Source organism: Micromys minutus (genome assembly GCF_963924665.1).
Source record: "Micromys minutus genome assembly, chromosome: 1".
Classification (NCBI taxonomy): domain Eukaryota; kingdom Metazoa; phylum Chordata; class Mammalia; order Rodentia; family Muridae; genus Micromys; species Micromys minutus.
The window spans coordinates 234,485,055-234,512,518 of NC_137969.1; the positions used below are offsets into that span (position 1 = coordinate 234,485,055).

A 27,464-nucleotide genomic window follows, 5' to 3' on the forward strand; every position below is an offset into this window, starting at 1 on the left:
GCTAGAGAGTTGGCTCAGTGTTAAGCGAACCACCTTCTCTTGTAACAGACCCAGGTTCAATTCCCAGCATGTACAGAATGACTCCCAGATGTCTGTAACACCAGCTCCAAGTGACCTGAGCCTCTCTTCTGACTTCCAAGGCACTGGATGCCCGTAGCACACAGACACACATGTAGGAAGAACATTCAAATGCATAAATAAATAGGGCTCAAAAATGTTTAAAAAGTGAGCCCAAGAGAACTTGAACACCACACACACACACACACACACACACACACACACACACACACACACACAAAACATAATGCTGAGCCTGTCAGTTGGATACCTTTCATTGCTGTCTCCATTTTTTCCAACCTCAGTTTTCTCCCCTCACTAAAATACAACGTTTTCAGTCAGAGAAGATATTCTGGAGTATTGAAGTGTGGGAATGTAGGAAACAGTTCATTTCTTCACCAAGTTCTCAGAGAGGCAGAGCCCATCCGAATACTGGCGAGGCATTAGGCAGACAGGGTTAGCAGCATCTGTTTTACTTTTGAAGGAATTGTTAAGGCTTTCCTAGGAGCCTTTCCAATCACATTATCAATTCTGACTTTTAGGTGAACTCTCCTCCTCTCGTCACTTCTGACAAGTCCTCCTAACCTTTTGAACTTTCTTTGTGTTCATCTTCTGTTATCACGTAAAACGGTCATAGTCTAGAAGAGGCTCCCATATGGTTTACCAAGCTGTGTGAGTGATTTACCTAAGCCAATGTGTACAGCACAGTTTGGGGATAAGGTGTGATCAAGAAACCAGCCTAAGGAGACTGGCGTTCCCAGAAAATAGCATGTGTTTAGTGAGATTACTAAAAGCACTTCCTTCCTGCAGGTTAAAGCTTCGGTGTCTATAATTCCCTTTCATTAGCTTCTGGTAGAAGCTGCAAGGAAAAGTCAGAAAGATTCAAAACTAAAAGAGGTGGCCCTGAAAACTACCAGATCCTCAGGATGTGGAAGAGAATCATGGGTCCAAGGTCATCCAAGGCTTCCCTGTTTCAAAACACAAAACCAAAAAAACCAACACACCAAACAGGAAACCATGGCAGGTTCATTGTTGAGCACGTTACCATCTTCAGAGGTTAAGTACCCAAACAACCATACTGTCTTTTGAGAACAGGCCCTCTGGCAGGCCGGTTCATTTCCGTTTACATTGGCCGTACCTCCTGCTACATTCTTTCTCCCATTCTGGACTCTGGCTGCCTTCTTCAGTCTGAAGTCTTCTGCAACATTTCTGGTAAACCCACGCGCTTATCAAGCAGTCTTCTGGTCCTCAGGGGTATATTAAGTATCAGATGAGAACACTACAAATTTGGACAAGTGATAATTTAGTTTTATGATAATTTCTGCTGATTAGAGCAGATATTTCCTCTCTCTCCATCACTGGAGATGAAGGCCAGGAAAGAGCAGAGCTTAGCAGAGCTTACTTGACTTTGAGCCAAGTGTGCCAACTGTGATTGAGTTGGGCCAAGGGTCCAGAAAGAGTTACAAGCCAGTGTGGCCACTGTGCCCAACATGGTTGTCATATAACAAATTGTGTTCATCAAGAGTCTTTCTCCAGTTGGGTTTTTTTCTTCCCAAGGTGGGTCTTACCCACTCCAGTTACAAACAAACAAAAGGTCTTCGTAGACACAATGGGTTGACTGAATGAATCTGTGAACAAGAGAGTTCTGTGACTCGAGCTTTATATGACATGAACCCACTGGGAACATGTGCAGAGGTTGCTTTGGCATCGTACTCAGGTGTGTGACATCCAGAAGACTGGTCTCCTCCACAAGAAACTTAGTGGCCTGCTCTGGTGTAGACAGTATCTGGAATACCCCCCAAAACCCATGGGTTAAAGTTTTGGTGTTCTCACCTTGGTGTCAGTAGGAAATGGTAGAACTCTTAAGAAATAAAGATTAATAAAAGGAAGTTGAGTTATTGGGGACATTCCTATGAAGGGTATATTGGTCTTAGTCCCTTCTTTTTCCTCTCTTATTAGGTGCCCAGTCACAGTTCAAAGAAAATAAAAATTTGCCTCGCACTCCTACCATAGTGGGCCAGAGTATTACAGGCACAAAAATAAAAATAAAGTCATCTATTCATCTCCACAACTGTGAACAAAATGAAGCCATTTCTCTTTTTACACTGATCACATTCATCATTTTGTTGTAACTGAGAGCTACCTAGGACACTCTGGAAGCATGTGCTCAGAAACTACGCAAAGAGGCCATGCATGAACCGTTCTCTGGAAAAGAGCTGCCTCAGCAGTCACAGCCACCAGGGAGGCCCATTTCCCTCAACCCGCCACATCGTATGCTAAATCTTCTTTCAGTTATCATTATTTTTTTTTCCTTTAAACAGTCATATGTATCACCCTCAAACCCCGAATGTATCGATGTCACTATTCTGAAGGAAGGTTATGTTTATTTACTTGTTTGCTCACGCTTAACCTCCACTCAGAAGGTATTTATGGAGCACCAAATGTAGCAGTGGGTGTTCGACAGCGGATAAGGCATTAGGCTCTTCATTCTGATTGGAAAGACATTGTATTTGAATAAGAAAACAAATTAGGTAATTACAGATTCTGATGAGGTCAGGAGAGTTCTAGACAAACTAGTGTTACTTTAAATGACTAGTCCTTTGACCTCTATTTAAAAATAATAATAATTGAAGGAGTCTAAACTGTATCCAAATTTTTTAAAGCTCATTGTTTATAATCCTGATTACTCTGTTTAATCCCTTAGCATGCCCAAAAGAGGGAGGGTGATAAAACTCTTCTGCACGGGTGGTTGACTGTTCTATTCTTAGTCACGCTGATCCACTACAGACACACCTGGACCCCATTAACCAGACAACACTCTCTCTATGAAGGTTCTGGAGAAAGAATTTTAAGTGAAAGTCTTCAATTACTCCACTATTATGAGTCATCGTCCTTAAGAACACATATCCTGTAGTGCAAAGCTTGCTAACCAAATCATTATCTGTAATTAAGCTGACTTCCCACAGGTCTTTTACTCTATTTGTTTTGAATCAAGTCAGGGTCATTCACTAACATTTAAATGGCCAATGCTATGCTATGAGTTAATGCAAGTGTGTAAATTGGGGTTGTTTATAATAAAGATGCATGTACTTGATTTCATTTTAGGTAATTGTACTCTCAAAAAGAGCTATGAGGAAGGAAAGAGCCAATTTTAAAATCCTTGGGTGCTTTTGTTCATTGGGAGAAAATTATATTTCAAACACACTTTGTGACATGAATTGTATATGAAATATTTTTCTTTAAAATGGCCAATGTGCTGTAAAAGACATTGGATCCACCTACCCATCATTTTTCAGGAAAGGTACTCAAAATAATTTCATCAACATAGGTATCCCTATGCCAGGACTGCTATTGTTGGGTAAAATGCATGCTGTCTAATTAAATTTGAATTTCAGGTAAGCAACAGATAACTTTGGTAGGAAAAGTTATGCTTGAAAGTTATTCATTGTTTATCTGTAAATTGAATTAAAGTAGCATCGTGTATTTTAATTTGCTAAATTTGGCAACTCTGCTCAAAGAAAAGAACCATCCCTGCCACCCACCACCACCCTCACCATCTCCATCCCAGACTTCAGTTACAGTCTAGATTCAAAGATATATGGGAATAATGGTCAATCTTAAGAAGCAAAATTTGAGTCAGGGTAGAAAAAACGATTGCCAGGAAACAGGAAATTTAGACATAGATAAAATGTAGATATGCAAACTAGACCTTAAACATAGTTCATTTTCAAAGATTCCTGCCACAATGAAACTTTGCCTTCCTGACGCATAGAATGGTGCGTAAGCCAGAAGGCTGCAAGGTATCTTCAAAATTAATGTGACCTTGGTTACATTTCATTTTATTAATTATTCTGATGTTATGTGACAGCATAAGATTGTCTAATTTATTCTCTCTCTCTCTCCCCCACCCCCATATTCCGTCTAGTTACCTAAACAAGAATAAATATCTGACAGCTATAGACAAAGATGCCTTTGGAGGAGTATACAGTGGACCAACTTTGCTGTGAGTAACACAAATGAATGGCTAGTGGCTTTTTGTTATTTTCTCTTTTACTTTTCTGGAATAAAAGAGGTGTGAAGAGAGGTGATGCCAACTGTCTCAGTTAGCATTTCTACTAATGTGAAGAGACACCATGACCAAAGCAACTCTTATAAAAGATAACATTTATGTGGGCTTTAGTTTATAGTTCAGCAGTTTAGCCATTTAGTCTGTTATCATCATGGCTTGAAGCATGGTGTGTGTGTGTGTGTGTGTGTGTGTGTGTGTGTGTGTGTGTGTGTGTGTAACAAGTTCAAGTGAATAGGAATGAAAGGAGTTTGGGGACTGGTATTGTCTTTGGCATGTGTCTATAAGGAGCCAGATGCCTCTTTTAGCAAGATGCTAGAGGAAAGGGAGATAAGAAAATGACTCTCCTTGGCAGACAGAAACTCATTTTACATGCTCCTGAAAAATGCTGAAAGTATTCACAGCAATCCTATAGTCCAGTGTGAGCTGAGCCAAGAATGTTGTTTCTAGACATCTACCCTTTGCAGTTGAGACCTAATAGTAACAATCCCAGAGTGGGTCCATGCACACCTGTCGCCCAGCATTGAGAGAGGTGAGGACACAAGTTTGATAGGTTATTTCTCCACTGGTAAGACAAACCAATTTAAACCAGATTAGAATATATTAAAGGCAGGTTTATTGGGAAGCTATTCTCAGGTGAGTTAACTGGCCCCCAAGGACTGGGGCCAGGGAAGTGGGGGCCGTAGGGATGGGAGAAAAAGAAAGACAGAAAGGGAGTACTTGGAGAGAGAAAAGGGAAAGAGACAAAAAGAATGGGAGATCAAAATGTCTGGATTATACAAGGAAGAGCCTCTGGGGAAGGGCAGCCCAGCTCCTGAGCTGGAAAGTTCAGAGTTGGGGGCAGGGCATGCCAAGTAGGGACTGAGGGATGCTGGGAGAACCTGGAGGGCAGTTCTGCTTCAATATATAAAATATGCACTTCAGTTCCTTATCCCAGGTTCAAAGCCAAACAAAGATCACAGGGGCTTACTGGTTTTCAGTCTAAATGGGGGGGGGGTGTGAGCTCCAGATTCTGGGAGAGACCCTCCCTCAAAGGCAACGAGGCAGTGAATGAAAAAGGAAGACACCTGATGCTGTCTTCTGGTCTCTGAGTACAGAACTTCATGTACCTGTATATACCACATACATAAACACACATGCACCCACACAAGCCATACATATACAAATATATATGTATGCATATACTTACACAAAATATAAAAATTAATTAGGGATAGAAAGATGGCTCAGCAGTTAAGATTACTTGTTGCTAGGACCTAGGTTTAGTTCCCAGCACCCATCTGGTACCCTCTTGACTTGTGAAGGTACCAGGCACACACATGATACACATACATAGATGCAGGCAAGATACATGTACACATAAAACAAGATAAATACTTTTTAATTTTTTAATTAATAGTACTGGATAAAAATAAAATAAAAGAAAGACAGGACTCCTCCTAAGTATAAATATTTTTATTATAGATATAAGGAAGGAAGCAGTCAGAGGAAAGAGTCTAGGCTGAACATGGTCAGCAGACTATGTGGACCATGAGAGGAGAAAGGGAGGAGAGCAAAAGAAGAGCCACCAGCCAAGAGAGGTGGGCAACGAGAGCGTAATAGCCAATGTGGCTGAATTATATGGATGGAGATCAGGCTGGGGGACGGGATGCAGAAGCCCAGGCCTTGAGAGCAAGAGGTTTAGGGAAGGGGGCAGAATGAGGAGGGGTGTTTCATAAAATGCTTTATGATGGGGTGAGAAGGAGGCTAAGGCACCCCTTCCCCTGCAACTTCCCCCCATCCCCGGTATCAGCCATAGACTGGTCTAATTTGGGGGGGGGGGCTGAGAAGGGGGTCTTGGTAATAGCGTAGAGGCAGAGAAAAGAAAAGGGACAGAGAAGAAGAAAAAGGAGAGGGAGAGGGAGAGGGAGAGGGACAGGGAGAGAGAGGGGGAAGCCTGAGTTGCTAGGTAACTGTTGGGCATTGCCTAGAGAAAATGCTAACAAGGAATGCTGGGAGGAACCTGAAGGTACTGAGTGAGACTTGTCCTGTCTTGGGTTCAAAAGCTAACAAGTACCAATCATTATAGTGACAAAAAAAATTAATTAAATCAAATAAAAGACAGACAGACTTAAAGAAATTGTCGTCGGTTGGAAGTTCCGTAAGAGCAGAGAAATGAACAGTATCATTTCTCAAATGCCAAGCATGGAAGTTCCTAAAACTGTGTATGCATGACCTGTAATGTCTCTTTAATTTTTCTCTTAAACCTGTTGTATCAAAATCTTCATTTTCTTTCCTGCAATGTTCCCCTAATTAGATTCTAAGGTCCCTCAGGAAAGGGACTATACCTATAGTTTCATAATGCCCTCACCACAACAGAAATTAGCAAGCATCCAGTGAACGGATGACACACTGTAACTGAGTGTCAAATGGCTTGGTTGCCACTTGATCTACAAGCTAAATCTGAAAAGCCCAAAATGTCATCTAAAGAAAAGGGAATTTTATATTATGTGTGTTTCTGCCTCCTGCAGTATCTTGGTAGAGAAATAGTTTTCCCCCAACAGTCAACAAAAATCATTAAACTTGCCTATACTTTTTCAAGGTCATTTCTCAAAGGAGAATTTGATTTCCACCAGGCACAAATCTAAGATACCATCTATTCAGCCGTCCTTATTGGGGTCCCTTCCTCCCCCCCCCCCCCGGGCAAAAGGCCTTTTAATTTAGCTTGGGAATTTAATGACATTTTTATTGATTAATTTTGTCATGGAGATACTCAATCTTCCTTTCCATATTTATACTTTCTATTCTTTGACTGCCTTCTTTCCTTCCCACTTTATTTTGAAAGAGGAGCTCTTTGTGTTTATAATGGCAAAGAAAACAACATGTGGAAATGTAATACCTTCTATAACTGTCAGTGCTCTCTAGATTCTGAATTATGTAACTCACCTTAACAGCACTTAGCATGCTGGTAGTAATTACCATAATAGTCCCAACTTCTATTATAAGTGCCTCTTAAGAGAGACAATCTTGGTGTTTATATCCTTGAGTTTGCATTACATTTATCAACACAAATAAGTATTTGTTGCTGTCAACTATTTTCAAGTTCAGCATTTGAAAACCCCAGGCGCTGTACTGCCAACGTTCTTGGTTTAAATAAAAGTCTGTTTTCTTTGGCTGCTTGTGATCACCACAAGTTTAGAGTCTTAGCAGAAGTTTCATGGTAAAGTTTTTTCTAGCATCCTGATTCCTGATGCATCTTTGACTAAAAAAAAAAAAAAAAAAAAGCCAAAAAACAAAAACAACGTACTTTTTATGTACATTGGTATTTTGCCTGCATGTATGTCTGTCTCTATGAGAAGATGCCAGATCCCCTAGAAGCAGAGTCACAGATAGTTGTGAGCTGCTATGTGAGTGCTCGGTATTTAACCTGTGTCCTCTGAAAAAGCAACCGATGCTCTTAACCACCGAGCCATCTCTCCACACCTGGCTGGTTGTCTCATTTTTCTATTCCCATCAATAATATATGAGAGCTTCATGCCGGCCAACTTTTTTTTTTCTTTCTTATCAATATGTATTTGTGTGGGAATGTGTGTGTGCTGCTGAAAACTGAAGCCAGGGCTTGCATATACTAGGCAAACATTGTAACCACTGAGCAACATCCCAAACCCTTAAGTGTTTGGAGACGCTGTTTTGAAGCACCTCCTGCTGCCAGCTCCCAAGTGCTGGGATTTTTGGCATTCACTACCACACCTACCTTTACTATTCATTTGTTTGAGTCTAGTCATTACAGGATGTGTAAATGCTATCTTATTGTGGTCTCAGTTTGTGGCTTCCTGAAATTAGTGATGTTAATCATTTTTTAATATTCTTACTAGCATTTCTATATTTTCTCTTGAAAAACATCTGTTCAAATCTTGTGTCCATTTTCACATTGGGTTGTTTGTCTACTTGTACCGAGTTGTGATCCTGGGTAGCATTTTGGTCCTAAAGGAAGTCGGTTTTAGCTCTAAGCACCACCCTCTTCCATCAATAATGTATACTCCTTTCCTCTTGATTCCTGAGGGGAGCTGGCCGGTCTGAGACTGATAAAGCTCATTCATTCACTTCTGTCGTGGGCATTTTGCAGGATGCCTACTGAATTCCATAAAAGCTAGAATGAAGAGATGACAACTCTTAGACGGGCTAAAACAAAACTTAAGGGAAGCGTTAAGTAAGTGGCTATATATAAAACATACAATTAATGTAAGAAGAACCCTAAGAGATATATGGAAAATCAAAATACTAGCTCCGGTTACTATGATTTAACAAAGACCTCATTAAAGGACCTGGATGGGGGTGGGGTAAGAAAGACTACTAGAAAATATAAGCTATGTTTGAACCACACACTTTAAAGAACATTGAAATCATCTCGTGGAGAAGCTGATCAGATGAGAAAGGCCCACTGCACGGTGGCTGTGAAGATATTAGTGTAGCCAAAGAACTCTTTACAGGGTGTGGCCCTCTTCACCTTTAACCCTGGTTCTACCACATCCCGGGTATTTGGTTACAGCTCTTCTGTGTCTCCTAGCTGCTTATAAGGAACCATAACACCCTCAAAAGAGAAGAGAATCTGGCTTGGAAACCCATGTCAGCTTGGACCCTGTCTTTCTTGCTGGATTGCTCAGAGGAACTCCTGTAGCAGTTGTCTTGGAGAAGGAAACCTCCTAGGAATTCAAACTTAGAAAACTAATCTGATAAGACTGCTCTTCATACTGACTACAACATCATTGCAAACCAAACAAATGTGTTACAGTGCCTGGCTCTGAAACTAAGTTACTGAGGAAACAACTCAAGCACCTCATGCTTCTTAAGACAGAGCCCCACCTTCGTGGTAATAAAAGAGTATCACAGAAGCCTCTGCAGAGCAAATAAAGACAGGACCGATTCTGCATTGTGCATATATATTGAAGTCTGGGCAAGATCGGGGGATGGGCAGCTTCGGCTCTAGGAATCTTCATTCTACAGATACTTGGGGTACCCCCAACCCCAAAGCCTCATTTATTAATTAGATCTCTTACTACTGTAACCACTGACATAGAAAAATAGTATTTTAAGTCACAGCTATTATAATTCCAGCATTACTTTTTTATTTTAAAATGATTTTTAAATGTATTTATTTTGTGTATATGAGTATACTGTCACTGTCTTCAGACACACCAGAAGAGGACATCAGATCCCATTAGAGATGGTTGTGGGCCATGATGTGGTTGCTGGGAATTAGACTCAGGACCTCTGGAAGAGCAGTCAGTGCTCTTAACCGCTGAGCCATCTCTCCAGCCAACAAGCATTACTTCTTAACAACTATTGAGACATCATTTGCAGAGTATACCTTACTGGTAGGCTTCCTTTTGGATAGAGAGGGAGAGAGAGGTGATAGAGGTAAAGGGGATATCCTCAGAGTCAGACAAATATTCTATTTTTTAAATCTAATCAACTAAAAATACAGCCATTATAATCTTTCAAATGTTTGTTTTTTATTTTAAATAAATAAAAAAATTGCTAAAATCCTAGAACCCACTACAGTGGATTGAGATATTCATTCAGAATAAATGCTTTTATGTCTGTGCTAAATGCTCTAGAATAATGTTTCCCCTCTACAAAAATAATTTATAATGCATAAGCTCCTCTTGTTGAACAATTTTACCACATTTAATTGTTTAAATAAAGGGTGGCTTTGAGTTTGTCTTTTACCATGATGACACAAACAATGGAACACAGGAATTCTCGCTGAATAAACCCCAGGAAACAACATTGACAAAATGTCCTCAAGGCAAAAAAATGTCATGTAAATTCATAGTTCATTAACTAGTCCATATGTTTCGACCAACATCCCTCCACAGTGATGAAGCTGAGGAACAAACAGTACAGTTGCATCTTTCCTTTCCCTTTTTTGTGTGTCTTTAAATACAAATAAATCTACTTTTACTGAATGTCTATGAGACTCTGCTAAACATGTCTGCACAAATTTTATCTTGTACTGCCGACTTCAAAACCATTATGGCCTCTCTATCGCTATTCCTCTCATAAGTGCTGATGGTTTTATTTGTGTTGATGCAATGATGTATGGTTGAAGGAATTGAGGGTGCATAGGTCGATGTTGTAAAGGTTAAAAAAAAAAAGAGTGTGTTCTGTTCTGCAGCATCTTTTACTCACGATGTTCTAATAAACTAGACAATCCTGGCAGTGAACTAACTGATGGCGGAGTTGGTCTGTCTGGGATCATTTTGTTTTTCAACAAATAAACCACGAACATGAGCACAGCAAGGTATGTAGAATTACGCTCACAGTTTGTCCCATGCAAACATGAGTGAATACAGACTTCTTTGGCCTCTCTTAGAATTTTGTTCCTACAGTAATGGAAGAAAAAGAGGAGCTATGAGCTTTCACATGAGCACTCTGTCTCTGATGAGACATAAAGATCCATCACGTTCATGGGATTCTGACTGGGAGTCCCTTTGTTTTCATCTCATTTATGGTAGAGCACGTCTCTTGCTAGATCCAGGTTGGGAGCATTTTTCATTGTAGGACCTGTAATGCAGCAGGAAACCTCATGGGATCTCATGGCATAAAACAGTGAACGTGTAGACTTTAACAATCTACTGAATTTCTGATTGTAGTTAAGAAATTACACTAGGAAAATTCAGGATGCAAAGTGGTCAAATAAAAAAATAAAAATAAAAAGATACAGTTTCAAGGACCTTTAAAGTGACCCTAGGTTGCTTGGTTTGGGAATTTTCCTTAGACCTACACTCTCTCCACCAGTGGCATAGTTGGGAGATTGTCTTTTCCTGCTCAGCAGTTAGCAGCATTTGTCTAAGCTGTAGCACAGGGCACACAGTTCAGTGTGCTCAGTAATTGGTGGCTCAAAGTAAAAGATGCTAAGTTGAGCCTATGCTCTTATTTCCTCTTCCTTCTCAGATGGAAGATGATGAAAGTTGAGAAAAGAGAATTTCAGATATAAAAGTCTACAAAGGCAAAGAAGACAGGTGAGGTTATAGCCACGGTCTGGCGAATCCTGAATAAGAAAGGCAGAGGAGAAGGAAAGTCAAACAGACAGCTCACAGGGGCAGCCACTCAGAGGTGTCCTGCCCGGCACAGAACCGTCTGTGGTACAGGATTTAATGGTGATGTGTGTGGCCTGTGTCCAGAGAGAAACGTGGAACCAAAATAAAAAGGCTGAACGTGTCTCTCTGGAGACATAGACCCTCTGTATTAATGGCCTTCCCTGTTGCTGAGATAAAAAAAAACAAAAACAAAACAAAACCCTGTCAAGAATCTTAAAGGAGAAAGGGTTTGCTTGTTACTCTGGCTCCCAGTCCAAGGGGATACAGTCTATCACGTGAGGGAAGGCATGGAAGCAGTCTGGTCACTCTGCATTGGGAAGCAGACAGAGATGAATGTATGGCTAGACCAGCTATCCCCTTTTTATTTAGTCCAGGATCCCATCCCATGGAATGGATGTTTTCTCACTTATTTTTAAAGGAAGTATTTCTTACTTCATTAAACCTGATCTCAAGAATTCCTCACAGGCATGCCAAGAGACTCATCTCCTTGGTTACATTAGAGTCTGTCATGTTGATGGGCCACATTGACCATCACACGCTCCAATCCATTCATGCAAAATGCTAGCATCAAAATACCTCCCTAAGAGAGGCCTTGAGATTTCAAGTCTCCTTTGTGAAGATGTTAGAAAACCCTGAAAGAAAAAAATGACAACATAAGCTGACGTTTTATAAACACAATACTTTCATTAATTCTTTGAGAATTCCCCACATACATAAATATTTGATCATACTCATTCTCCATGTCTCCCTCTCAGTCTTCCCAGAAACAACCCCCTCCCTCCTCTTTTCCCACCCTCCCTCCCTTCCTTTTGTTTTTTAAAATAACCCAGTGAGTCCAATTTGTGCTGCCAAAGTACTCTCAAGTGTGGGCCATTTGCTGGAACATGGAGATCTACCAGAGGCCACACCCTTAAAGAGACTAACTCTTGCTCTCCAAAAAGGCGGCCAGTGTCAGTAGGTCATCAGCTGGGGTAGGGGCTCATGAGTCCCCTCTCCCCTCCATGATGGAAAGTAACCTGACATTTTGAAGTCCAATAACATAATGGTCCCCTTTCTTCACAACTGCCCTGAAAGGAAATCAGCCAGTGGCAGCGCTCACTCTTGCGTGTTAATAAGTAACTAGGTGTCACCAGGCAAAGAATAACACTTCTTAAAGTGAGAGGTCAAAACCGAGGTAAACAAATGGGAAAGTGAGCCTGCAGAATCAGACACTGCAGAGACCAGCAAGGAACGTTCACAATAATCAGTGACCTGATGTATCGAAGACATCTCATCCCCACAGCGGTAACAGTAGTGACAGCTAGTATTTATTAAGGCCACACCGGTCGCTGCTGCTCAGTGACTATTGGTAAATGGAGAAGGCAGGATTCAGACCCGAATTTCAAACTCATCTGCTTTATTCGTTTCTTTGCCTTGCTAAAATCCAGTGCTGCTATATCCACACTCATGAGCACTGCACTGAGCTGCCCTGTATATCCTGTTACCAGAGGAACAAAAGAACGAAAAAGGCTCAAACGTGTTCTCTTGCACTTGGCAAACCCTCTTCAGAGCCATTGGTCTAAGCCTCAGAAATACTGTTCTAGAGAGAACAGAGCACCAGCTTTCATGAAGCAAAGGTTAAAAATTCAATACAAGACACGCACAACACAGTGAAGGAAATTTCCAGAAGACTAAAGAGCAATAGGAGAAAACAAGGACCGAAGATCAAGAAGTAACTGAGAAATACAAAAAGGTCTTTTTCCACTTCCTGGGATTCCAGAGAGGAGGAAGAGGAAATATGAAAAAAATGAGTCACCCAAGAATGACACAAAAAAACTTCCCAGAGATGAGAAAGATCCTAAAGATCTGGACTGAGCAGGAGTCAAACCCCTGTGCCCAAGACAAAAACTGATCAAAGATTCAATGTGGCACAACTTCATGAAACTCACACTAGGGATAAGGAGATGGTTCTAAAGACTCCCAGAGGGCTTAGGAGGCCAGTTTTAGAGTATATAAACTTGAATTTAGACACCAGCGTGGACACACAGGCAGGTACACACATTTGTGCATGTGCATTGTCCCTGCATTTGGGGGTGGGGGGAAGCAGAAGGATAAGAAGTTCAGGGCTATCCTTGGCTACATAGCCAGTTTGAGGTCAGCCTTAACTACGTGGCACCCTATCACAGATGCGTGCATGTGCATGCACACATAGAGGAGGGACCAATAGAGAGAAAGAGAGACAGACACACAGAGAGAATTAAAGCAACTCCATATAACAGGAACTTGGGTGGCATCCTATTTATGAAATGCAACAGCAGATATTAGAATATAAATGAACAAATAAATTAAATTTTGAAAGAAGATGAATGTTTTTAATAAAGGTTTGCAACCCAAAATACTCTGGCTCGGCAAAGTGCTAATGGAAGGTCAGAGCATGCTGAAAGTCTTTCTACGTGACCTTTCTAAGAAATTGCTAACTGAAATGATGGAGAAGATTGAGACAGATGATGCAGAATTTAGGGAAACAGACTCCCTGTGGAGGGAAGGAAGAATAGTCTCCCAAGCTTAAATTTCCTTGAAGGAACCATGGCTTTCATGCTGCTGATGCGGTGTGAGGGGATTATGTTTTAGGCAGAACATCTTATTCTAAGCGTTAAAGTGGGATTGTTACATTTCGGGGAGGCCTTCATGACATTTTTGCAAAGCTCAGATGAAATGTAATTGAGACTTAAGCTGCGGCCGTAAGAAGAACCACCAGGATGTGCTGGTATCCGATGGCCAGAGGGAGCACAGTTTTATTTTATTATAGATATTTACAGCAGAGATGTAGACCAAGGGCAAAGGAGATCACATGAAAGGACACTGAAGCCTCAAGTCTGGAAGCTGGTACATAAAAGGCAGGAAAGTGGGTTCTCGTGCGTTTGTTTTTGATGCCAGTTGGAATGAAAGGAAGACTCATTCCGGTTGTTGTATTTCAAGTGGAGATACGGGGCAGTGTCATCTGCAAAACGGAAAGGAGATGCTATTTCGGATAACACTCAGGGTGCCTACTTAGAACTTGAGATCTTTGCAAGACAGGGTCAACCTAAAATACAGATAAAAAGAACAATAACCAAACCCACAGTGGCTCTAGCTACTTGACCCTGTGAGTTCGAGGAGATGTGGGGGGTGGGGGGGAACCTGCTTCAGGAGAGTCACACCAGGCTACCATAAGCACAGTATGTACAACAATGTTCAGAGTTACATCAAGAGGCCTTATGGCTGAAGGTGGAGAGGTGGTGAAGGACCAGATCTACAAGGCCTTGGAAGACAAGACATAATGAATGGCGAGGACACTGGGGAGTCACTGGCCAGTTAAGCAGGAGAGTAGCATTCATCCATTTCAAGATTGCTCTACGTGGTATCTCAAAACCACATCCGAAGGCAACAGGATAAACATGAAAGCTAATGTAGCAAAGGGTGATGGTGTCTGGAGTTAGGAGCCAACCATGAAGATGCGCACACGGCCACTGTTGATGTCTGAGAGGAACCGAGTCTATGACCTAATAAGAATATCAAAATTCATTCTGATAAGTCTAAGTCCCTTATATAAAATGGCATTTATTTGCATATAGCCCAGGTATTTGCATCCTCTGGTGGACCTTAAATTGTCTCTAAATTGCTTATGATTATGATACGTAATGCAAAGTAAATGCTATGCTAGTATCTCATTATTTTATTGGGGGAGTAATCATGAGAAAAACTGTATCTATTCAGTGAAGATGCAACTTATCTTCTTAAACTTTTCCATCGTGCCACTGACTGAATCCATGGATTTAGAATCCACAGGTACAAACTGCTGAATGTGCAGGGACTTGAGATATTTAGAGGTTTAATACGAAGCATCTTGCTATGTTAAGTGTTGAAGTTACTCCAAGTTTGAGCAACTGAGCTACAGTACGGATGACAGGAGAAGCAGAGAAGGAGAGAGAAAGGGAAAAGGAGGAGGGTTGGCAGTGAATGACCACAAACTACTACTATCCCTCAGCTTGGGCTCTGTGGAAGTGGAAATGTCTGTGAGGCATGCAGGTTGGGATGTCAATGGAGCAGTTACAAAAGACAAGTTCCAGGCTATGGTGGTACTGAATGGACTCTTTGCTTTGAGCTTGAGTTCAGATAAACTCAACATTGAAGAAGGAAGGAAATGGTGATTCCCGGAGTTCTACTAAATCTCAAACACCCATCATGTCTTAGACGTTTCTAAGGTGAGTCCTTCAGCGCTGACTTTGTCCATGCCCACTGTCCTAGAGTTACTATAAGCTAAGATTAAATACCATAACCCAGAGCAAGTTTGAGAGAAAAGGATGTATTTGGATTTGTTTCCACATCACTGTTCACTGAAGGATGTCAGGACAGGAACACATACAGGACAGGAACCTGGAGGTAGGAGTTGATGCAAAGGCCATTGAGGGATGCTGCTTACTGACTTGCTCCTCATGGCTTTCTCAGCCTGCTTCCTCATAGAACCCAGGGCCACCAGCCCGGGGATAGCACCACCTACAGTGCAAAACGAAGTTATAAAAACAACTAAATAAAATCACACATACATATCTCAATGGTTGAGGCAAGTGTACAATTTTGGTGTTGGTCCAGGGCCACACTCATATACTGCACTGATCTCACTTCCCTGGATGAGAACAAAGCAAGAATGAGCAAAAACAATCCATCTTGCATCAGTAGCACAGACAGACAGATGCACTATGGGGTAGAAATGCCTAAGATGCTTCAAGAGAAATTGATTGGAATTGAAAGATGGCTTGACCTTGAAGACTGCATGTTCGGGGTTTAAGGGGGAGGGAGTGGGGGCATCCAAAGGACAGGAGAGGCCAAGCTTCACAGCTGTGCTAAAGATTCCCTCTCCTCCCTCTGTTCTTTCCCCAGCTGCAAAGTTATTTATGCCAATTTCACAAATATCTTTCTCTGGTGTTAATCACCTGGAGAGCGTGTCAGTGGCAAGAGCCAAAGTTCACTCTTGTTAACAGGCAAGATTGAGAAACACAGAACTGTAGTTTTTTTTTAAATAAAAAATCAAAATAACTAATACGACACCTTCTCCCACAAAAATGATAGTCCTGTGGTGAGAGCAAAGAATAATATATGAGCTTTATATTTGTTTTAAAAAAAAACTATCAAGTTCTGGCAACCTTGAACCTTGACAATATAATCCCAAATTAAATTCAATTATAATGGGAGAAGTTGCCAACATTAAATTTCAATTGCAAAGTAGACACTACTAATTATGTTTTTCTTTTTTCTTTTTGGTTCTTAAAAAGCTTTTGGGTGGGGTTTGTTTTTGGTTTTTGTTTTTGGTTTTTTGTTTTTGTTTTTGTTTTTTTTTTTTTTTTTTTGAGATTATAATACAGTAATAATGGTTTCCCCAACTCTTTCCTCCCTGCAAATCCACCCACCATATGCCCTTCCTTGCTCTCTTTCAAATTCATGACCTTGGTTTTCTATTAAGTGTTGTTTCATGTTCCATGCACATTTGCACATGTATATGGACATATTTCTAAATGCATACGTTTAACCTGCTCTGTCTGTATAATGCTGCTCGTATACGTTTTTATGCCTGAGCATCTAATATTAGATGTGCTTATGTGCTCCTCCCTGGGGAAGACGATTTCTTCCACTCAGCAACTCTGAGTTGCCTGGAGTTCTTTGTGTAGGACTGAGGTTTTGTGGTGCCTTTCTCTGTAAACTCTACTTTATCATGTCTGTCGGTGCTATCCTAGTTCAGCTCATATTCAGGCAGTCTTGTTGGTGAGACATTATGGGTGTGGCTTCTGACACTCCTAGAAGAAGCACACTTACTGTTTCTCTGGTTTACAATCTTTCTGGCCCCTCTTCTACGAGCCTTGGGTTTAGGAGTTGTTTTGTAGATGTAGCCATTGAGACTGAGCTCCACAACTCTGTATTTTGACTGGTTTCCATCTGTTGCAAAGAACGGTTCCTTTAATAAGGGATGGGAACTACACTTATCTGTCGTTACAGGGCACATATTTAGAGTGTAGTCAGGAATATGCTGGCTTAGGAAAGTGACATTGTAGGTTCTCCTCCAAGGTCTACTACATCACTAACCTGCTAGTTGGCTACGTTTCCAGTACCAAGCATGGTTTCCCTCTAGTTAAGGCACTCCTAAGTTTAACTAGAGAGCTATTGGTCACCATCTAGGTGTATGGGCAGTGCTCCATGTAGCCCAGGCTAGTTTAAACTCACTGTGTAGTCAAGAATGATGGCATTGAACTCCTGGGACTCCTGCCTCTACAGTCCAAGTGCCTAGAGTATGGACATATGCCACCACGCCAAGCTTATGTTATTATTATTTCTTTTTAGACAAACTCTCATTATGTCGGCTTGGATGTCCTGAAACTTATGTTGTAAAACATAGCTTGGTTATATAGACTAGGCTGGCTTGGAACTCTTAGAGATCTTCCTGTTTCTGCCTCCCATGTGCTAGGATTCAATACATGTGCCACCATCTTCTAGCAAATAGTTTAAATAGAAAGGCTTGGAGAGGGACTGCTTTCATTGATAAGCTAAAAAGGAGAGAGATGATGGGTTAAATATCCTTGTCCTTATTCAAGCTATATTTCAGTGCAAGAAAAATGATCTCCAAGACATAGTCTCTCAGAGAAGCAGGGAAGAGGTGTGGGGGAGGGGCTGTGTGAGGGGGAACTGAGAGAAGAGGGGCTGCGATTGAAATATAAAGTGAGTGAGTAAATAAATTAATGGGTAAATACATAAAATCTATACTTTTTGGGACTGGGTAAAAAACAATTGCTACGTAAAAGCTAAAAATATCCTATTTTAATAACTAACATTAATATACAACTCATAGTCCCACCACATCCCCCTCCCATGGTTTGCAGAAGTAATTTTTAAATAATATTTTCAGATTAATAATTATCTTTTTTCTTAGGAATATACTTATAGTCTTCTAAAAGGAAACTGTGCTTGGAGTTTCACTTACCCTTGACCTACTATATTACTGAAATGTTAAGTTCTTAGAAACTATCATTCTAAGTGAGGTAACCCAGACCCAAAAGGACACGCACGGCATGTACTCACTAATATGTGGATATTAGCCAAAAAAAAAAAACAAGTACAGAAAACCCAAGATACAATCCACAGAACTCAAAGAGATCAACAAGCTGAAGGGCCCAAGTGAGGATGCCTCAGTCCCACTTGGGATAATGAAGAAAATAAACACAAGGGTGGAGAGAAGGAGGGAGGGAGGGAGGGACCTGGGAGGAAAAGGAAATGAGGGGGAAGGGAAGATGATCTGATATCGGTTATGGGAAAAGGACAGAAGCCCTGAGGGCCAGCAGAAAGAATGGAAACAGGTGACCTCGGGAGAGAATGTTGGGAGGACCCTTCAGAATGTACCAGAGACCTAGGAGGTAAGAGACCCTCAGTACTGAAAGGGGTGTGGATGCATAGACGTGATGCCTTACAATGGGGAGAGGGAACATTTAGCACCCACCTCCAGCAAAAAGACAGGACATCAAGTGAGGGATGGGGTTGCTATCCCACAGTCAAAACTCTGACCCATAACTGTTCTGGTCTGAAAAAAAAGTGTAGAGATGGAAATGGAGAAGAGCCTGAGGAAAAGGAAGTCCAGGACAGGCGCCAAAAGGGACCCAGCTCAAGTGGAAACCTTAAGGCCTGACACCATTACTGCTGCTATGGAAGGCTCAGCAAAAGGGACCCATCATGACCACCATCAAACAGACCCAAGAAATGGCTGAAATAGTCAGATGCAGATATTTGCACCCAACCAACCAAAAGAAGTGCTGACCCCTGTGACTGAGTTAGAGAAAAGAAGGAGGAAGCTGAGGAGGACGGGAGTGACCCTGTAAGAGGACCAGCAGTCTCAACTAATCTAGACCCCTGAGATCTCTCAGACACTAGATCACCAGCCAAACAGCATACACCAGCTGATATGAGTCCCCCAACACATATACAGCAGAGGACCGCAGCTCTGGGTTCAGTCAGAAAAGATGCACTTAACCCTCAAGAGATTGGAGGCCTCAGGGACTTTAGAGGTCTGGCAGGTTTTGTTGGGTGGCAATATCCTCATGAAGACTGGGTAGGTGGAAGAGATCTGGAACAGTAAAGGGGTAGGCCAAAGGGGAATAAAATCTTGAATGTAAAGATAAAATAAAATAAAATGTTAAGTTTTGCTCTTAATGAAGAGTATTTTCATAATATTGAGTTTGATCCCCATCAAAGGAGTAGTTTATGTGTCTCCAGACCCGCACCCCCTCACCACATACACACCAAAAAGTGATAACAGTTTAGGTGCCACTGACTTTGTCTGATGTATATTTTGTTTCTGGAGATATTTTAATAGTTGTATGATGTCATTTTACAGAGTTCATATCCCTTCCCGATTCCAAAGAGAATAAAATGTTTGTGGATTTGGGTGATTAGATGGAAGAATGCCACTCAATAAAAGTACTTGTTTTAAGCCAGGCAGTGGTAGTGCATGCCTTTAATTCTAGACTGGTAAGATGGTACATAAAAAGCACTTACCACATAAGCCTGAAGACCTGAGTTCAGTCTCCAGAACCCACTGAAAGGAGAAGAGAGCCAACTGCACCACACTGTCCTCTGACTGCCACATGTATAGCACGGCGTGTGTAGACTGAAACACACACATAAAACACATACACTCAGTAATGACTTATTAAAATTGCTACATAAAAGCAAAAAATATCCTACTTTAATTATAGTTGTATATTAATGTTAGCTATTCACATTAATATAATAAAAAACAGCAGTTTCTTGTAACCTTGACTTAGAAAGTCATATCTGCTGTAGACCACTGGCTATAGGTTGTGAACTCATTACATAGTCAGTAGCAGAAAGGAACTTTTCACCTTCCCATTAATCTCAGAACTGTTTGATTGGGGGAGGGGATGTACAAGAAGGGCCTGGCTGCTCACTGCCTGTCTGTGTTTCTCTTCTCTGCATTCCAGAGATGTATCTTCCACCAGCGTTACTGCTCTTCCTTCCAGAGGCCTGGAGCACCTCAAGGAACTGATCGCAAAGAACACCTGGACTCTCAAAAAACTCCCCCAGTCCTTGAGTTTCCTCCACCTCACTCGGGCCGACCTCTCTTACCCAAGTCACTGCTGTGCCTTTAAGAACCAGAAGAAAATCAGGGGGTAAGTAGCAGGCACCTGGGATAAGCAAGGAGAGACCATGATGGGAGCTGGATTCATTTGCAGATCTGGAAAAAAAAAAACGTGATTTAAAACCCAGGAGGGAAAGAGCTCCAAGTATCCACATGAGCAGGAAACCCATGGGCCTAACAGTTATGGGAACACAGTGGTTGCGGATGAGAAACAAAGTCAACATTGTTGGATGGCTTCGGGGAAAAGGGGACAATAAGATATGACATCATGGAGACAGAGCTCACTTGTCCGGTGTATACAGATGTTGGCTTGAATCCCAATCCTATCTGCTTCTAGCTGGGTTATCTCAGCCTACTCACTCAACTCCTCTGAGCTTCTAAGGATCAAGATCATCACCTTGACCTCCATAGGGGGTTGAGAAGGTGAAGAGGTTGAACAGAAAGCACCTGGAATTAAATGGCTGAAATGTAATAAGGAATGTGTATTAATTATGACATACTATTTCACTATCTGCCTGCCTATGAGACTGCTGAAGAGAGACCAACTTACTTCACACTCTATACCTGAAGCTGTCCCTGATTCTTGCTCTGACCTATTTCCTCTTTCTTGTCTTGTGCCACCTCTGGTTTTAACCCCGCCTTCGTTTTCTATTTCTGTCTCCTTTAGTTTCTACACTAGTATCCACTAGATGACTCTCTACACCCATGATTTTAACCAGAAGAAAAAATCAGGACCTAGTCATAGAGACAGATGCAAATTACAGAGCTAGACAACGGGGTGCATCATGACCTTGCTAAGACACCGTGTTGCTGTCAATCAGGTGCTATACTGATGCTACATGACACTGGGTGGGAAGGATGGGGACAGAAGAATAGACAGTGGACCTCACTAATTGGTGAGGCTGGTGAGACAGAAAACGACACACCTTCCCAGTCCTGCCTGATGCATCTACAACATAACCCCTGCACCTAAGGCTCAGGGATCCGAGGAAGGGATGGAAAGATTGTATATAACAGCCAGGGGAACAGAGAGGCTACTGTGAGATTGTGTCTCCAAGGAATGTCAAAAGCAACATCCAGGGAGTCTCTCCAACATGAAGACCCAAACCTGAGATGGACAAGGACAATAGCAATAGAAATGCTAATGTCTGTGTGGACAAATCCCATGGGCCTCAACCCAACACAAGGAAAAACAGTCAACACAGCAGCGCTGAGAGTTGGAGAAATAGCCTTCCCAGGGAAGAACACACAAATCTGTTGTCTAAAACTAAATGGTCATCCCTGAAATACATACAAATAACACTATACCGACTGAGCAGGTTGTATGTATGTACTTAGGAATACACACATGCCCACTTATGTGTGTGCGTGCGTATGTGCACACACAAACACATACACAACTACAAAAACAGCTATTGAAAAAGAGTTATGAATTTAAAAGTGAGCAAGGAGGGTACGTGGGAGTTTGGAGGGAGTAAAGAATAGGGAGGAATGGTATAATTATATTGTACTCTCCAAAAATAAATTAAAAAGGCAAAATCCTATTTCTATGAGTATGCCTGTGCTGTGGCCATTTATGCTTTTGTTAGCAAATATTTGATGAACATCTCCTATGTGCCTGACACTATCCCAGTTCTGGCTGGAGTGTGAGGTGGCTCCTTGCATGTAGTTTATAATCTACTGGAGGAAGTCAACAAAGAAAGAAATCTCAGTCAGGGCTGGGAAGGGATGAAACCCCAGGGGAGGTGGTTTAGTCAAGGAAGCCAGGAAAGACTCCTATGGGGGAAAAAAGCAGCGTATATTTAAATTGAATAATGTTGAGAGGTGGCCATGAGTTTCTAGGCAAGGGTAGTGTGGAGCTCTGGACTGCCGAATAGGAACGGTGTTAACGGCAATCACAAATACATAGACGGCACAGCCCTTGTTCCCAGTACTGCTCTAACAGCTTGGGAAAGGTACTTACCTATCCCTTCAGCACCCTTATTCCATTCACAAATGAACGCGTTTCACAGTTAGTAACTAACAGAGCTAGTTACTAACCAGTCCTAAGCTGGTTCTAGTGTCTGTGCTTCTTGAAGCCGTTCAAGATGAGGAGAAATAAGATCAGCGTCACTGGTCACAGTAAGAGAGGTGAGGTCTTATGAAGATGTAGGAAAGATGGCTCAAAGAGAAGCTGCCAAGTCGGATAGTCTGAACCCCACCTCCAGCACCTGGTAGAAAAAGAGAGCTGACTCTCGCACGTTGTCCTTTTGAAATTAAAAGTTACAAGCAACTGTTGTGGATGATTTACCGGTGTGTGCTTAGAAAATACTAAGTTATACAGAAGTAGAATTTACCTGAAAAAGCATTGCCTCAGACCCAACTCTAAGATAAGCTGCATGTTAACCAAACTTAAAACATGTAAGATAAAGAAGTGTGGAGTTGTGCTTAAAGGATGAATTCAGATCCACGAGGCTGTGTTTCTTTAGAACTCACTCAGAAAGAGCCCCCCTTCTCATCAGAAAAAGCAAAGAGAAAATGGCCTTGGCTGTCACCTGATATGACAGCAAAGCTGGTTTGTTTAACAGAGAGCCGTATCTATGTTGCTCAGTGTAATCTAAAAGATAACCAAAGCATTTCAGCTTTGCTTCGTGGCTGTAAAGCCCACCTAATTACTCAGACAATGTAGCTTGGCACTGGAGCCTAAAAATCCACCTGCAGAGGAAAGCACGTGTAAGAGCACCCTGTCACAATCAAGCGTGTGGGCTGTAGAGGATTTCTGTTTGTGGCTGGAATCCAGTGGGCTGGGCTGGAATCTGGATGTATGCTTTTCCCAAGGGATTCTCATACATTTTTGAAGTGCTTGGAGCGACTTCTGATTAGGAAAGTTTACTCCTGCAGCGTTGACCTTCATACATCACTGATGCATGCACATGTAATAAATTAAGTAAACGTTTTCAATGATGTAACAGAAGCAAGGCCTGACCCTGCAGAATCAACAGCACCACGAACGACAAATTAAGTAACTTGCGTATCTTCCCAAGGGTCAAGGGGATCGGGAGTGAACTTTAAACAAGTGCTGACTCATCTCTGTTGCCTTGCAGAATCCTAGAGTCTCTGATGTGCAATGAGAGCAGTATCCGGAACCTGCGTCAGAGAAAATCAGTGAATGATTTGAGGGGTCCCGTCTACCAGGAGTATGAAGAAGATCTGGGTGACAACGGTGTTGGGTTCAAACAAAACTCTAAGAACCAGGAGAGCCTGGGCAGCTCTCACTATTACGTCTTCTTTGAAGAACAAGAGGATGAGATCATCGGTTTCGGCCAAGAGCTCAAAAACCCTCAGGAAGGGACTCTCCAAGCCTTTGACAGCCACTATGACTACACCGTGTGTGGGGACAACGAGGACATGGTGTGCACCCCCAAGTCGGACGAGTTTAACCCCTGTGAAGATATCATGGGCTACAAGTTCCTGAGAATCGTGGTGTGGTTTGTCAGTCTACTGGCTCTCCTGGGCAATGTCTTTGTCCTGTTCATTCTGCTCACTAGCCACTACAAACTGACTGTACCACGCTTTCTTATGTGCAACTTGGCCTTTGCGGATTTCTGCATGGGGGTGTACCTGCTTCTCATTGCCTCTGTAGACCTGTACACACACTCGGAGTACTACAACCATGCCATCGACTGGCAGACAGGCCCTGGGTGCAACACAGCCGGTTTCTTCACCGTCTTTGCTAGCGAGTTATCAGTGTACACACTGACGGTCATCACCCTGGAGCGATGGTACGCCATCACCTTCGCCATGCGCCTGGACAGGAAGATCCGCCTCAGGCACGCATATGCCATCATGGCTGGCGGCTGGGTTTCCTGCTTCCTTCTCGCCTTGCTCCCGATGGTGGGAATAAGCAGCTACGCCAAGGTCAGCATCTGCCTGCCCATGGACACCGACACCCCTCTTGCTCTGGCGTACATTGTCCTTGTTCTGATGCTTAATGTTGTTGCCTTTGTGATTGTCTGTTCCTGCTATGTGAAGATCTACATCACAGTCCGGAATCCCCAGTACAACCCTCGAGATAAAGACACCAAGATTGCCAAGAGGATGGCTGTGTTGATCTTCACCGACTTCATGTGCATGGCACCGATCTCCTTCTATGCTCTGTCGGCCCTTATGAACAAGCCTCTTATCACCGTTACTAACTCCAAAATCTTGCTGGTCCTCTTCTACCCCCTCAACTCCTGTGCCAACCCATTTCTCTATGCCATTTTCACCAAGGCCTTCCAGAGGGATGTGTTCATCCTACTCAGCAAGTTTGGCATCTGCAAACGCCAGGCCCAGGCATACCAGGGTCAGAGAGTCTGTCCCAACAACAGCACTGGTATTCAGATCCAGAAGATTCCCCAGGACACGAGGCAGAGTCTCCCCAACATGCATGATACCTACGAACTGCTTGGAAACGCCCATCTAACTCCAAGACTACAGGGACAAATCTCAGAAGAGTATAAGCAAACGGCCTTGTAAAGGAAGGCTACACTGTTCACAGTGGGACCTATCAAAAGGCTGGTTTCGTAAACATGCATTCCAGTTCCACGAAACATTAATGCATAGGTTCATGCAGGTGAGGATTCATAGGAATAGAGTCCATCTCTGGAGAGGACTGCCTCCAAGAAGGGAGAAAAGCTACCAGCCTGTCTGAGTCCTAGGTGATATAAAAGTCGTCTATGCTCTCCGAGAGATTTGCTTTGATGCTTGTCTATAACGCTGTGCAACGAGTTCCAGACACCAGGTGAACCATTCCCGCATCTCTCTTCTCCACTTTACGGTTTTATACTGAGGATTCAGCAACTGGCTAGTGTCCGTTTACTTTAACAGCTCCATATTAGCTCCCCTGAAATAACCAAAGAAAGTTTTTGGTCCTTAAAAACAAAATGCTAGGCTTTGGAGGTGGAGGCAGGGGGGATCCGGTACATACTTAACCACAGAGACAATTCCAACCCAACCTGTGCTACATGAAGCTTCATCTCAAGAGACCAAAAGAACCCTGAAATGCCAACCATAGCTAGATGTCATATGATTGCTTTTTATTAAGCTGAAGAAAGAGAAAGTCTAGTTTTGAGAGGTTTTTTTTCTCTTTAGACTCTGAAACAATTATATCTTCACCAGGCTCCACCTGCCGTGACCCACCTGTTACACACTGGCTAGAGAAACTGCCGAGATTTCTGCTTTTGACACTGAGCAAACTAAGAATTATCTTCTCATACAAGATATGAGCTCTGGGAGAGATTTCTAAGGAACACATGGGAATGAGGACAGGGCACATTTAGCCACCTGTTGAATAAGACAACCAGTTAACCGTTGGGCTTTGAGCAAGTCCCTGGACCTCTAAACTCTGTAGAAATGGAGGGATGTGATGCCTTCTCCTATTTAAAAAAAAAAAAAACCCTGGGTATATCTCTCCCTCAAAAGATATGTGTTCCTAACAAAGACTACTTAAGGACTACTTAAGTAGAATCTGGTTTTTTTCCTACCTTGTGAAGCTGCTGTCTGCTTCTTCTTTTTTTTTTTTTTTTTTTTTTTTTTTTGAAAGCAGGACATGTGACCCAAGACACGTTTTCTTTATTTCGTTTTGATCATTGCGTCTGAACCAAAAGTTCTATCGAGTGGCTATACGAAGCCAGATCCTGATTATTCATCTAATTATTGTACCTGTACTGCTGTCGAATCCAAAGCATACCAGAATCTACATCATCTGTTAGGAATACAGCCAGGCTTGGTGGTGCATGCTTTTGATCTCAGCACTGGGGAGTCAGAGACGGGTACATCTCTGAATCTTTGGCCAACCTGCTCCAAGACAGCCAGTTCTACACAAAGAAACCCTGTTTCAAAGAAAGCAAAACAAAACAGACAAATAATAGAGTTAATCTGTGACTGTGTAGACTTACTTCAAAGCATCATTTTCTTTCCTTTTTTTCTCCTTCTTCTTCTTCTTCTTCTTCTTCTTCTTCTTCTTCTTCTTCTTCTTCTTCTTCTTCTTCTTCTTCTTCTTCTTCTTTTTTTTTTTTTAGCTCTATGGGGTTCACACCACTCTTAACATTGTCAAGGGAGAAATCGTTTTATCTGACATTGCCAGATCCTTCTAACCCTGCCAGTCACTGGTATAAAACATCCGTGCCCCAATAGCAGCCTTGCTTCACAAGAACTGTACCTCAGGTGTACCTTCTAGGTTGCCTGTCTGGTGAGCTCCTTACCATAGTGTTATGGTGTCCCCCGAGCAGATCTGCCATTTGCTCCTCAGTGCTCATGAACCAAAGCAGGAAATATAAGGGTTTTGCCACTTTAAGTCTGTGAAGTAGGTTTATGGATCACCTGACACAGTGTTTCTATTTGACTGGCCTGGAACTTTGTCACAGTCACAAAGCTTTCCCAGCTGTTCACTTGTAACTACTAAAATTAAACAAATATGTTACCCTGTGGCATCTATTTCTCCCTTAAGACATCTTCAAGTGTCACATCTGGACCAATAAAGAGTTTCATCTTGTGTGCTTTGAAAACAAAGTCCTAGAAGAATGACTTTGACAAAATTGCGATTAAAATTCAAATTGACAGCATGAAATAAAGTTTCTTTCTGTAGTAAGCTATACAGTATTTTTTTTAATTTGTCAATTTCTTTTGAGGTTAACATTGTATGTACATAGGTTGAATGGTAAAGGGAACACCTGCTGTAGCGTCCAGAAGAGTGGGCCCAGCCCCTTACCTGGACAATATAAATAGATCTGATCCTGGATGTGGGGGCTGCAGGTGAGCTGACCTAGAGGACATGAGTGTAGAAAAGCCGGCCCTGCCACTTGTCTTTTGTGCATACAGTGGCACAGACTACAAAAAGATGTCCCTCTCTTGTTACTTGTCAACTATGGCAGGCAGGAGAGCTGTCCCCAAAGACATGAATGAGAGAAGGGGTATTGGCCCTGTCCCTCGATATCTACAACACACTAAAGAGTGGGCCCTACACCTTACCTGGGCATCAGGGTAGAGCTGGCCCTGGTGATGGGGGTGGCTGGTGAGCCATCTCTGAGGGCAGAAGGGCCAATGGACTGACCAGCTCAGATACCACTCATCCCCAGATCCA

The 27,464-nt window shown here is 42.3% G+C and overlaps 1 protein-coding gene across 1 annotated transcript in view; it reads left to right on the forward strand.

Annotated features, from left to right (window-relative positions):
* The window catches only part of TSHR (thyroid stimulating hormone receptor), a 117,896-nt gene extending 90,960 nt beyond the window's left edge, over positions 1-26,936 (forward strand). Inside the window, exons 8-10 of the mRNA XM_080941014.1 lie at positions 3,983-4,060; positions 20,205-20,393; positions 23,446-26,936. Of these exons, the coding sequence (XP_080797140.1) occupies positions 3,983-4,060; positions 20,205-20,393; positions 23,446-24,859 (1,681 nt within the window). The 3' untranslated portion in view covers positions 24,860-26,936. The remainder of the gene's footprint in view (positions 1-3,982; positions 4,061-20,204; positions 20,394-23,445) is intronic.
* The last annotated feature ends 528 nt before the right edge of the window (positions 26,937-27,464 follow it).